Source organism: Bufo gargarizans, chromosome 3, assembly GCF_014858855.1.
Source record: "Bufo gargarizans isolate SCDJY-AF-19 chromosome 3, ASM1485885v1, whole genome shotgun sequence".
Taxonomy (NCBI): domain Eukaryota; kingdom Metazoa; phylum Chordata; class Amphibia; order Anura; family Bufonidae; genus Bufo; species Bufo gargarizans.
The window spans coordinates 9099565-9111921 of record NC_058082.1 but is presented as its reverse complement, the minus strand read 5'-3'; the positions used below and the strand labels follow the sequence as shown (position 1 = coordinate 9111921).

The 12357-nt window shown below is 44.4% G+C and overlaps 1 protein-coding gene across 1 annotated transcript; it reads left to right on the top strand.

Moving 5' to 3' along the window:
• Positions 1–8039: 8039 nt before the first annotated feature.
• On the top strand, positions 8040–9008 carry LOC122930613 (olfactory receptor 10G8-like). The gene has a single exon (XM_044284116.1). The coding sequence runs from the start codon at positions 8043–8045 to the stop codon at positions 9006–9008; it is 966 nt and encodes a 321-aa protein (XP_044140051.1). The 5' UTR covers positions 8040–8042.
• Positions 9009–12357: the final 3349 nt, after the last annotated feature.

The following is a 12357-nucleotide window of genomic DNA, read 5'->3' as shown; positions in this document are numbered from 1 at the left end:
CATGAGTGTCCCCGCTGTGTGTGCAGCCAGTAAACCTCACATGAGTGTCCCCGCTGTGTGTGCAGCCAGTGAACCTCACATGAGTGTCCCCGCTGTGTGTGCAGCCAGTGAACCTCACATGAGTGTCCCCGCTGTGTGTGCAGCCAGTAAACCTCACATGAGTGTCCCCACTGTGTGTGCAGCCAGTGAACCTCACATGAGTGTCCCCGCTGTGTGTGCAGCCAGTAAACCTCACATGAGTGTCCCCGCTGTGTGTGCAGCCAGTGAACCACACATGAGTGTCCCCGCTGTGTGTGCAGCCAGTAAACCTCACATGAGTGTCCCTGCTGTGTGTGCAGCCAGTAAACCTCACAAGAGTGTCCCCGCTGTGTGTGCAGCCAGTAAACCACACATGAGTGTCCCCGCTGTGTGTGCAGCCAGTAAACCTCACATGAGTGTCCCCGCTGTGTGTGCAGCCAGTAAACCACACATGAGTGTCCCCGCTGTGTGTGCAGCCAGTAAACCACACATGAGTGTCCCCGCTGTGTGTGCAGCCAGTAAACCACACATGAGTGTCCCCGCTGTGTGTGCAGCCAGTAAACCTCACATGAGTGTCCCCGCTGTGTGTGCAGCCAGTAAACCTCACATGAGTGTCCCCGCTGTGTGTGCAGCCAGTAAACCACACATGAGTGTCCCCGCTGTGTGTGCAGCCAGTAAACCACACATGAGTGTCCCCGCTGTGTGTGCAGCCAGTAAACCACACAATGAGTGTCCCCGCTGTGTGTGCAGCCAGTAAACCTCACATGAGTGTCCCCGCTGTGTGTGCAGCCAGTAAACCACACATGAGTGTCCCCGCTGTGTGTGCAGCCAGTAAACCACACATGAGTGTCCCCGCTGTGTGTGCAGCCAGTGAACTCCATGACATATGGAAAGATAATAAAAGAAAAAAATAAATAAACATTGATGGGGCCCAAGACAATCTCCAATCCCTCAAATAAATAGCAACATTTTATTTGTAATAAATAAGTGAAGCAACTTTGTATGATGTCAACTGCACAATATAATCTACTGCTTAAGAAGTATCTATATATTGTCTTGTACAGAATCCTCCCAGTATGAAGTTCGTCCGTGCTGGTCCGGCAGCTCCCAACTCCACACACCATCCAGACAAAGGAAAAACAAGAACAATGTAATTCATACATAGAGCACCATACAAAGGAAGAGGCAAAATATAGGCAACAATGTAGCCCAAAGGAGGACTTTATATAAAAATACCAGGCCTGAAGTCCACATTTAACCCATTAGGTCTCAAAGAATTCAGAGTGGCAGTCCAATACATTTCACCATTTTTTTTTAAAGGATAAAATCCTATTGCCACCCCTCCGACAAATAGGAACATGATCGATCAACATGCATTTTAGATCACTCTCTTTATGATCGCATTCCGAAAAGTGTTTTGATACCGGAAGATCCATCCGTTTCTTACGAATAGCGTACCGGTGCTGGTTGAAACGAGTTTTGAAATCAAGGGAGGTCTCCCCCATATACAGCAAATTGCAAGGGCACCAAAGCACATAGACCACAAAGGTCGTCTCACAAGCCATGTAGTGCTCAATGGAATATTGGACGTGTGAAACTATTGTCTTTTTGCATATAACAGTTCAGGCAAGGGAAACGACCCCACGTTTGGGTACATAAAAAACTTTGGCCTGTTTTTTTCTGTGGGCCAATATCAGTGTGAACCAATTGGTCCTTGAGATTCTTCGGTCTCCTATATGATAGTAATGGCGGCACCTTAAAAGCAGCAATGTTGTTATGTCCACTAACTAAAACCGACCAATGCTTATTCACAATTGGGCGATTGCAGCGGTGAAGGCAGCGATTTACATTGCGCTTTATGTGCTGCTCTGTTTGTTTACATTGTTTCTGTGGTGATAGCGATCATGTGTCTTTTTGATCACATGACCGCATACCTCACTTACCAGGTTTTGTTGTTCGTGGCGTCTCTAAAGAGTGAGCATCACATGACCTGGTATGTTTCACGTGATCGCTTCCTGACATGCGCAATTATTTTACCGGGACGCCAAACCACATGTGCAACTTTATGCTGGGCAGGTACAGTTCCGATTCCCTTCCACCAATCCAGGATTGTTTTTAATCAACACATATAATTTGGCACACATGTATGTCATTTATCAATTATGTAACACTATGGCTTATTTATAATGATATGCCCTTTTATAGATTCATATCACACATATGATTATGTATTGGTTTTTTATGTCACTGATTATATTTTATTATGGATTTCTTGACTTTTTATAATGTATTTTTTACACATTTGCACATTGAATGTTATCCAGTCTATTTATTAAATTATGTATGTTGGCAGTATTTATATCTGTATGTTTGCACCATTGTATTGTCACTGCTTGAAAAAGGTTCCATTGAGAAGACCGAAATGTCGCACCTGGTGTAATAAACGCATCATTAGATTTTTGGGAAGTGCTGTGGAATTTCTTTTTTATATATATATATATATATATATATATATGATTACTACAAGACACAAGGTATAGCAGCAATCTACCTGTGTGTGTATTAACAAGAAATTGAGCGTCAAACCTCAATCACTCATTTACGTTTATTCAGTTTCCGCACATTCATAATTTCAATTTGTTTTTGATGGGTTCAATTTAATTAAGCTGAATATACGGATGTAGCAGGGTTAACACACATGCTTTATGAGACATGTTATCTAAACTAAATGCAACTAAATGCGTTAACGCGATGAGTTAAGAAATTTGAGTTAAGAGTGTGCTACCCCTGCTACATCCAAGACAAAGCCTGTAAATTGTGTTGGAAGAAAGTTTATTCAAGTAAAGCTGTTATCAACGTCATCACACGGTCTGGCTCAATTTATTTCATCATCCCTTTGACCAACTATCACTTTTATGCAGTTACGGAGAGTTACTTGTGATTACTGCAGCAATACCCCTGGTGTGGCAGCAATCTGTTTGTATTAGGGTGAAATTTAGTATCAAGCCCACAATTGTCTGTTTACGTATATTCAGTTTCTACACGGTCACAATTAGAACATTTTTGGGGGATTGTTTAATTGTATTAAACCAGTATATACAGTACAGACCAAAAGTTTGGACACACCTTCTCATTCAAAGAGTTTTCTTTATTTTCATGACTATGAAAATTGTAGATTCACACTGAAGGCATCAAAATTACAGGGAGTGCAGAATTATTAGGCAAATGAGTATTTTGACCACATCATCCTCTTTATGCATGTTGTCTTACTCCAAGCTGTATAGGTTCGAAAGCCTACTACCATTTAAGCATATTAGGTGATGTGCATCTCTGTAATGAGAAGGGGTGTGGTCTAATGACATCAACACCCTATATCAGGTGTGCATAATTATTAGGCAACTTCCTTTCCTTTGGCAAAATGGGTCAAAAGAAGGACTTGACAGGCTCAGAAAAGTCAAAAATAGTGAGATATCTTGCAGAGGGATGCAGCACTCTTAAAATTGCAAAGCTTCTGAAGCGTGATCATCGAACAATCAAGCGTTTCATTCAAAATAGTCAACAGGGTCGCAAGAGGCGCAAAATAACTGCCCATGAACTGAGAAAAGTCAAGCGTGCAGCTGCCAAGATGCCACTTGCCACCAGTTTGGCCATATTTCAGAGCTGCAACATCACTGGAGTGCCCAAAAGCACAAGGTGTGCAATACTCAGAGACATGGCCAAGGTAAGAAAGGCTGAAAGACGACCACCATTGAACAAGACACACAAGCTGAAACGTCAAGACTGGGCCAAGAAATATCTCAAGACTGATTTTTCTAATGTTTTATGGACTGATGAAATGAGAGTGAGTCTTGATGGGCCAGATGGATGGGCCCGTGGCTGGATTGGTAAAGGGCAGAGAGCTCCAGTCCGACTCAGACGCCAGCAAGGTGGAAGTGGAGTACTGGTTTGGGCTGGTATCATCAAAGATGAGCTTGTGGGGCCTTTTCGGGTTGAGGATGGAGTCAAGCTCAACTCCCAGTCCTACTGCCAGTTTTTGGAAGACACCTTCTTCAAGCAGTGGTACAGGAAGAAGTCTGCATCCTTCAAGAAAAACATGATTTTCATGCAGGACAATGCTCCATCACACGCGTCCAAGTACTCCACAGCGTGGCTGGCAAGAAAGGGTATAAAAGAAGAAAATCTAATGACATGGCCTCCTTGTTCACCTGATCTGAACCCCATTGAGAACCTGTGGTCCATCATCAAATGTGAGATTTACAAGGAGGGAAAACAGTACATCTCTCTGAACAGTGTCTGGGAGGCTGTGGTTGCTGCTGCACGCAATGTTGATGGTGAACAGATCAAAACACTGACAGAATCCATGGATGGCGGCTTTTGAGTGTCCTTGCAAAGAAAGGTGGCTATATTTGTCACTGATTTGTTTTGGTTTTGTTTTTGAATGTCAGAAATGTATATTTGTGAATGTTGAGATGTTATATTGGTTTCACTGGTAAAAATAAATAATTGAAATGGGTATATATTTGTTTTTTGTTAAGTTGCCTAATAATTATGCACAGTAATAGTCACCTGCACACACAGATATCCCCCTAAAATAGCTAAAACTAAAAACAAACTAAAAACTACTTCCAAAAATATTCAGCTTTGATATTAATGAGTTTTTTGGGTTCATTGAGAACATGGTTGTTGTTCAATAATAAAATTAATCCTCAAAAATACAACTTGCCTAATAATTCTGCACTCCCTGTATGAATTAACACATGTGGAATTATATACATAACAAAAAAGTGTGAAACAACTGAAAATGTGTAATATTCTAGGTTCTTCAAAGTAGCCACCTTTTGCTTTGATTACTGCTTTGCACACTCTTGGCATTCTCTTGACGAGCTTCAGGAGGTAGTCACCTGAAATGGTTTTCACTTCACAGGTGTGCCCTGTCAGGTTTAATAAGTGGGATTTCTTGCCTTATAAATGGGGTTGGGACCATCAGTTGCGTTGTGGAGAAGTCAGGTGGATACACAGCTGATAGTCCTACTGAATAGACTGTTAGAATTTGTATTATGGCAAGAAAAAAGCAGCTAAGTCAAGAAAAACGAGTGGCCATCATTACTTTAAGAAATGAAGGTCAGTCAGTCCGAAAAATTGGGAAAACTTTGAAAGTGTCCCCAAGTGCAGTCACAAAAGCCATCAAGCGCTACAAAGAAACTGGCTCACATGCGGACCGCCCCAGGGAAGGACGACCAAGAGTCACCTCTGCTGCGGATGATAAGTTCATCCGAGTCACCAGCCTCAGAAATCGCAGGTTAACAGCAGCTCAGATTAGAGACCAGGTCAATGCCACCCAGAGTTCTAGCAGCAGACACATCTCTAGAACAACTGTTAAGAGGGGACTGTGTGAATCAGGCCTTCATGGTAGAAGATCTGCTAGGAAACCACTGCTAAGGACAGGCAACAAGCAGAAGAGACTTGTTTGGGCTAAAGAACACAAGGAATGGACATTAGACCAGTGGAAATCTGTGCTTTGGTCTGATGAGTCCAAATTTGAGATCTTTGGTTCCAACCACCGTGTCTTTGTGCGACGCAGAAAAGGTGAACGGATGGACTCTACATGCCTGGTTCCCACCGTGAAGCATGGAGGAGGAGGTGTGATGGTGTGGGGGGGCTTTGCTGGTGACACTGTTGGGGATTTATTCAAAATTGAAGGCATACTGAACCAGCATGGCTACCACAGTATCTTGCAGCGGCATGCTATTCCATCCGGTTTGCGTTTAGTTGGACCATCATTTATTTTTCAACAGGACAATGACCCCAACTGCCTGGGGGTTTTTGTATTTAAAAGTCCAGACCATGTGATGAAGTTCCGTGTGATGAAGTTGATAACAGCTTTACTTGAATAAACTTTCTTCCAACACGATTTACAGGCTTTGTCTTGGCTTCCAGCAGGCTTTGGGATTAACTCTGGCAGGCAAACATACTCAAACCTGCTACATCAGTTGCTCTGTGGCTCTGCTGTGCTAACAGGATAACTGTAGAACTTGGATGTCTCTTTATGCTGTACTTAACTTGGTAGGCTGGTCTGTGTCTAGCTTTGTCCAGGGAACTTTCTCCTACTGGGGCTTCAGGGGCTTCAGGCTTGGGCCTCTGTGTCCAGCTGAGCTGAAGTTGCTCTAGCTGGCTTAGGCAAGGCTCGTCCAGGAGGGACGGCTCCTGCTTCCTTCCCCTAACAAGGTGTAATCTAGACTCACTCCTGACTAGACTAAACTCCTCCGTCTCTTGGAGAGAGCTAGAATGGAAAGAAGGGCTCAATCCTAGGTGAAATCGCTTGGCCAATTATGCCGCCATCTGCTGGTGAACCAGGCATATTACACTTAAACAGTCACATACCAAGAAATAGAAATACACATTTTGTCAGACCTGGAAATTAATACATCAGGTGATATTACCTAACGTTCCTGGCAACGTTATTGTGGACTTGCTTCATCAGAATGGTCTGCAGCTATACCACTTAATCTGCGATGTTTCAACTCGCTGGAATTCAACATTGCCCATGCTCAGGCGTCTGTACGAGCATCAGAAAGCCGTGAACGATTTGATCATGCACCAGCATGTGCTGTTTTCAGGTCAGGTAGGTGACTAAAAATGGCTGTTTTGGCATTGTTTTTATTTAGTTTGTTTTACACCTGATGGGGTGGATCATATGATATTTTTGTAAAGCCGGTCTATGCGGATACCTAAAATGTCTATTTTTATTTTTTTTTCTATTTTGTTTTAAAATTTTATATGACTTAATTATGGGAAAAGGGTGCTTTTTTTTTTTTTTTTTCATTTGGAACTTTTAATTTTAATTATGTAAAACAAATTTTTTTCCTCTTTTTTTCCCACACTGGGACTTCAATTTTTGGGGGTTTGATCCCCTCTACAATGCATTACAATACATGTGTATTGTAATGCCTTAGCTGTCAGTGTATTACCAGTGTAATACACTGACAGCCTGCTTGCTGTGAGATCCAAAGGGCTGGGTCTCACAGACTTCCATAGAAGGCAAGCCCCGAGCCATCGGGTCCCCATCACCGCAACGTGGGGACCCGATGGGAACATGGAGGGAGTCCTGCACCCGCTCGATCTGCGTGCCGTAATTGTACGCCGCTGGGGCTCGAGTCACGCCGCTCAGCGATGTACAAGTACAGCGCCGCTCGGGAAGGGGTTAAACATCATCTGCCCCCTGATAACCTACAGTTTTTGGAAGCTTTTAAATATGAAAAAGCAGAAGACATTTGCTGGCACGGTGTGTTTTTAAACACGCTGTATGATAACACTGTTAAATGTACGTGTAGGCTACTTTCACACTTGCGGAAGCGTATTCCGTTAGGCTGTTCCGGCGGGGAAACAACCTGCCAGATCTGTGCTACCGCAAGTCCACTGTGCTGGCAGATGTCCGTTCCCAGCCCAATCACTATAATAGGGGTGGGCAGGAGGTTCGGCCGTAGCACGGCACATGCCAAGTAACGGCTGGAATAAAACTACAGCATGCTACACCATGCTGCAACCAGCCCCCCCCCCCCCCCCCTTATTATAGTGAATGGGGCCGGAGCGGACTTCCGCCAGCACGGTGGGCTTGCAATAGCACGGATCCAGCAGGCTGTTCCGGCGGGGGAAAAGGCTACTGCAAGTGTAAAAGTAGCCTTACCCATAGCTATGTATGTCACTCAGACATCATTTACAATTGCTGTCATTGCGTTCAAGAGCTTAGGGGGGGATGAAGAGGAATCATAAAAAATAAACAAAAAGCGATAACAAGTTTTCCTAAACAATTATGATTCCTAGGAGGCTAGAGGACATTATATACCAACTTTCAGAGCAATTTCCATCCCCTGTTGCTCCTCTCCCCTTCCAGTTTTGAGAACCTGAGAAACCCATGGGGGCTCCATCCCTGACCACCACTGACATGGAAGAATACATATTGTATATAGCACTCCACTCTCTAATGTTCTAAGATCTATCTTTATTTTCCAGCTCATCACCAACCTATGGCTAACCAGTCTGATTCTCTGTTTACGCTTGTTGGATTTCCGGGGCTGCCGGAGATGTACCACCCTGCAGTTTCTTGTATATTATTCCTTGTCTATGTTGTCTCCCTCTCAGCTAATAGTAGCGTCATTCTGCTGGTTCTTTGGAAGGAACATCTTCATCAGCCCATGTACATCATCATCATGAACCTGGCTCTTTCTGACATCTTATTCGATACAATAACATTACCCAAAATAATTGCCAAATACTGGTTTGGAGCTGGAACCATGACGTTGTTTGCCTGCATGTTCCAGCTCTTCTGTGTCCACTTCTTGGGTTCTGTTGACTCATTCATCATCATGTTCATGGCACTTGATCGCTATGTGGCCATCAGCAGGCCCCTGAGGTATTCCTCCATGATCACCAAGAGACGCACCATAAACATCTGCACTTTCCTTTGGGTTCTTGCGTCTCTCATCTCCTTAGTCAATGCCGCCTGGTTCACTCAGGTTATATTTTGCGGCTCTAGAAAAGTTAACAGTTGCTTTTGTGTAAGTCAATCAGTCATGGTCTTAGTCTGTTCCGATATTTCTCTGCTCAAACGGACCTCGCTTGTCCTCTCCATGTTGGTTCTCTTAGGACCTTTGTGCTACATTATCATATCCTACGTCCTCATACTTGTAAAAGTCTGCTCTTCGGTGAGGAACAAAGGACTACAAAAGGCATTCTCTACATGTGTCACTCATTTGTTCATCATCTTCATGTACTTTGGCCCTCGGGTCTTTGTGTACAACGCCTTTGTGATGAACATAGTGTTCACTCCAGAAATGAGCGTCTTGCTTCTCTGCCTCTATACTTATATCCCCCATCTTCTAAGCCCCATAATCTATTGTCTGAGAACTCAAGAAATCCGGCAGGTCATAGGGATTGCACTACGGAGGAAGTTTGGTTTAAGAATTAAGATTGGTGAGGTATTGCACAGATAAACTATGATCTACAAGAATATAAAATGATAAAAAAGAGTAATAATAGTAATAAAGATACATCATATGAATACCTATGTGTTACTGTGGCAGCCAGCAGCTGCCACTGTTCACCTACTTCACCTGGGAGCCTGGACGCACCTCCCTCTGTCTTCTTCCAGCTTCCGGGTCTGAACTGTCCATCTTTGCAGTCTGCGGCCTGCTTGATGTCAATGTCACCCCTCCTCCACCCTAATCTTCAACAGCCTATGGCTGGCAACCATGAGGTACTTGAGGGTGCCTGAACAATAGGTTGTCTAGCTTGCTAGTTCTCTGCCAAGGTGGGCTGGATTCTGCTGGTGTACCAATTCTCTGCCCATTTACTGCATAGATGTAGAGGTGGTCTTGTTTATGGAAAAAGATTATGGATTCCTCTTGGACATGCTCAGGATATGTAGTGGAGTACACCCCCACCGATGATCCACAAGGCCCCTATAATACTGGAGTAACAAATCTGGCTAGGCCGATCCATGTTGCTCCCCCAGAAGTTGGCCTGCATCTTGCCCTTTTCTATACCAAGCCGCAAAGTGGGACTCATTACCAGATAGCCACTACCTTTACCAGAACCAGGGGCGTTGTTAGGGTCTCAAAAGATCCGGGGTCAAATCCTCTAAGTCGACCAACAGCCCCCCCCCCCCCCCGCAAACAGTAGCACTGAAGACATTTTACTGTACTTGCTATTCAACTATACAGCAGCACATAGCTGTCACCTCCAGGGCCTCCCAGGTGAAGTCTGATCTGATGTAGATCTTCTCCAGTAAGTCCGGACAACTTCTCTCAGCCGTCTCGTCTCTGCAGAGTGTGACACACGGACATCTTAAATTCCTCACTTTTCTGTGTAAATTATTGTTTTATTTGGGTTTTATACTTATTTTTTTCATAAGTACAAATCAGATTACATAATGATCTAAACAAATCACATACATTGTTTCACAAATAAACATAATCAGAATATCAGTGTAGATCATACAATTCAGCTTCAAAATATATTCCTCACTTTTCTGTACCGCCAAGTACCACGATGAAGAAAAATGAGTGCCCCCCATAGTTATAGTGCTCCCCATAGTCGTATGAGAATGCCCTCATTAGTAATACTACCCCCTACAGTGCCCCCAACCGTGATAATGCTCCCCAAGAGTGCCCCCATTCATAGAAGAGCCCTCCAGTAATAATAATACCCTCACAGAGCCCCCAGTAGAAATAAGGCCCCCTATTGTTCCCCCAGTGGTAATAAATCTCTCTACAGACCCCTCAGTAGTAAAAAGGCCCCCCATAGTGCTCTTAGTAGAAATAATGCAGATCTATATGTCACTCGTATAGAGCCCCCAGTAGTAATAAGAACGCCTAATGTCCCCAGTATTTATAATGCCCCCTACTGTTATAATGCTCAACCTGAAGTGCACCAGTATTTATATCGCCCGTACTGTTAAAATGCCCCCCAGTGCCCCCAGTATTTATATCCCCCTACTGTTATAGTGAACGTCCTGAAGTGCCGCCAGTATTTATACTACCCCCTTACTGTTATAATGCTCACCCTTAAGTGCTCCAGTATTTATATCACCCCCTACTGTTTTAATGCCCCTTCAGTGCCCCCAGTATTTATATTGCCCCTTCTTTTATAATGATCACCCTGAAGTGCCCCAGAATTTATATTGCCCCCCTACTGTTAAAATGCCCCCAGTGCCCCCAGTATTTATACTGCCCACTACTTTTTGAATGCTCACCCTGAAGTGCCCCAGTATTTATATTGCCCCTAATGTAATAATGCCCCTACAGTGCACCCAGTATTCATATCGCCCCTTACTGTTAAAATGCCCCTCAGTGCCCCCAGTATTTATATTGCCCCTTACTGTTATAATGCTCGCCCAGAAGTGCCCCCAGTATTTATATTCCTCTAATGTCCTCAGAAATTATAATTCCTCTGCCCCTCCACCTTACCATCACACCATCTCTCCTGCCCCCTCCAATATACAGTCCCACGTAAATAACCCCCTCTCCAGTCGCCTTCAACATACAGTCCCATGTAAATAACATCACCCCCTCCCCAGCCACCTCCAACATGCAGTCCCATGTAAATAACAGTACCCAACAACATTCAGTCCCATGTAAATAAAATCACTCCCTCCTACAGCCACCTTCAACATACAGTCCTGTATAAATAACATCACCCACTCAACTTTCAGTCCCATGTAAATAACATCACTCCACCCCCACTGTCCCATGTAACTTCCCTCCCTCCAGCCCTAACATACAGTCTCAGTTAAATAACTACAACTCCCAGCATTGCCTCTCCCTTCACTCACCTCTCCTCATGTAACAGACATCACCTCAGCTTCTTCCCAGGACTTCTCCTCTTCACTGCTGAGCCGTCCTCTCCTGCACTGGTCACATGATGGTGACATCATCGCAGGTCCTTTTCAGCTACTGCATTAAGAACTGATCACATCAGGCAATTACTGGCTCCTCTGGCTGCAACTGATAGGGAATCGCCTACAAAACATGAGCAGACTGGCGGGACATTCTACTAAGGGTCAGAGACTCTGTTCTGATGTTCCAGGTGGTAGTTCCATATTCCCAGAAGAGAACTTTGTATCCTTAACTCTATGTTTCTTCCCCGCACAATAGTTGGAACCAGAGAGAGACTTTGTGAGTAGGGATGAGCGAACTCGAACTGTATAGTTCGGGTTCGTACCGAATTTTGGGGTGTCCGTGACACGGACCCGAACCCGGACATTTTCGTAAAAGTCCGGGTTCGGGTTCGGTGTTCGTCGCTTTCTTCGCGCTTTTGTGACGCTTTCTTGGCGCTTTTTGAAAGGCTGCAAAGCAGCCAATCAACAAGCGTCATACTACTTGCCCCAAGAGGCCATCACAGCCATGCCTACTATTGGCATGGCTGTGATTGGCCAGAGCACCATGTGACCCAGCCTCTATTTAAGCTGGAGTCACATAGCGCCGCCCGTCACTCTGCTCTGATTAGCGTAGGGAGAGGTTGCGGCTGCGACAGTAGGGCGAGATTAGGCAGATTAACTCCTCCAAAGAACTTGATTATTGATCGATCTGCAGCTGTGGGTCATTGAGCTGCTGATACTCAATTGCTCACTGTTTTTAGGCTGCCCAGACCGTTTGTCAGTCACATTTTTCTGGGGTGATCGGCGGCCATTTTGTGTCTTGTGGTGCGCCAGCACAAGCTGCGACCAAGTGCATTTAACCCTCAATGGTGTGGTTGTTTTTTGGCTAAAGCCTACATCAGGGTGAAGCTGTCACACCAAGTGCATTTAACCAGCAATAGTCTGTTCATTTTTTGGCCATATAC

What these genes read in the sequence shown, in the direction of transcription:
- LOC122930613 (XM_044284116.1), top strand. Translation starts at nt 8,043, where the DNA reads ATGGCTAACCAGTCTGATTCTCTGTTTACGCTTGTTGGATTTCCGGGG.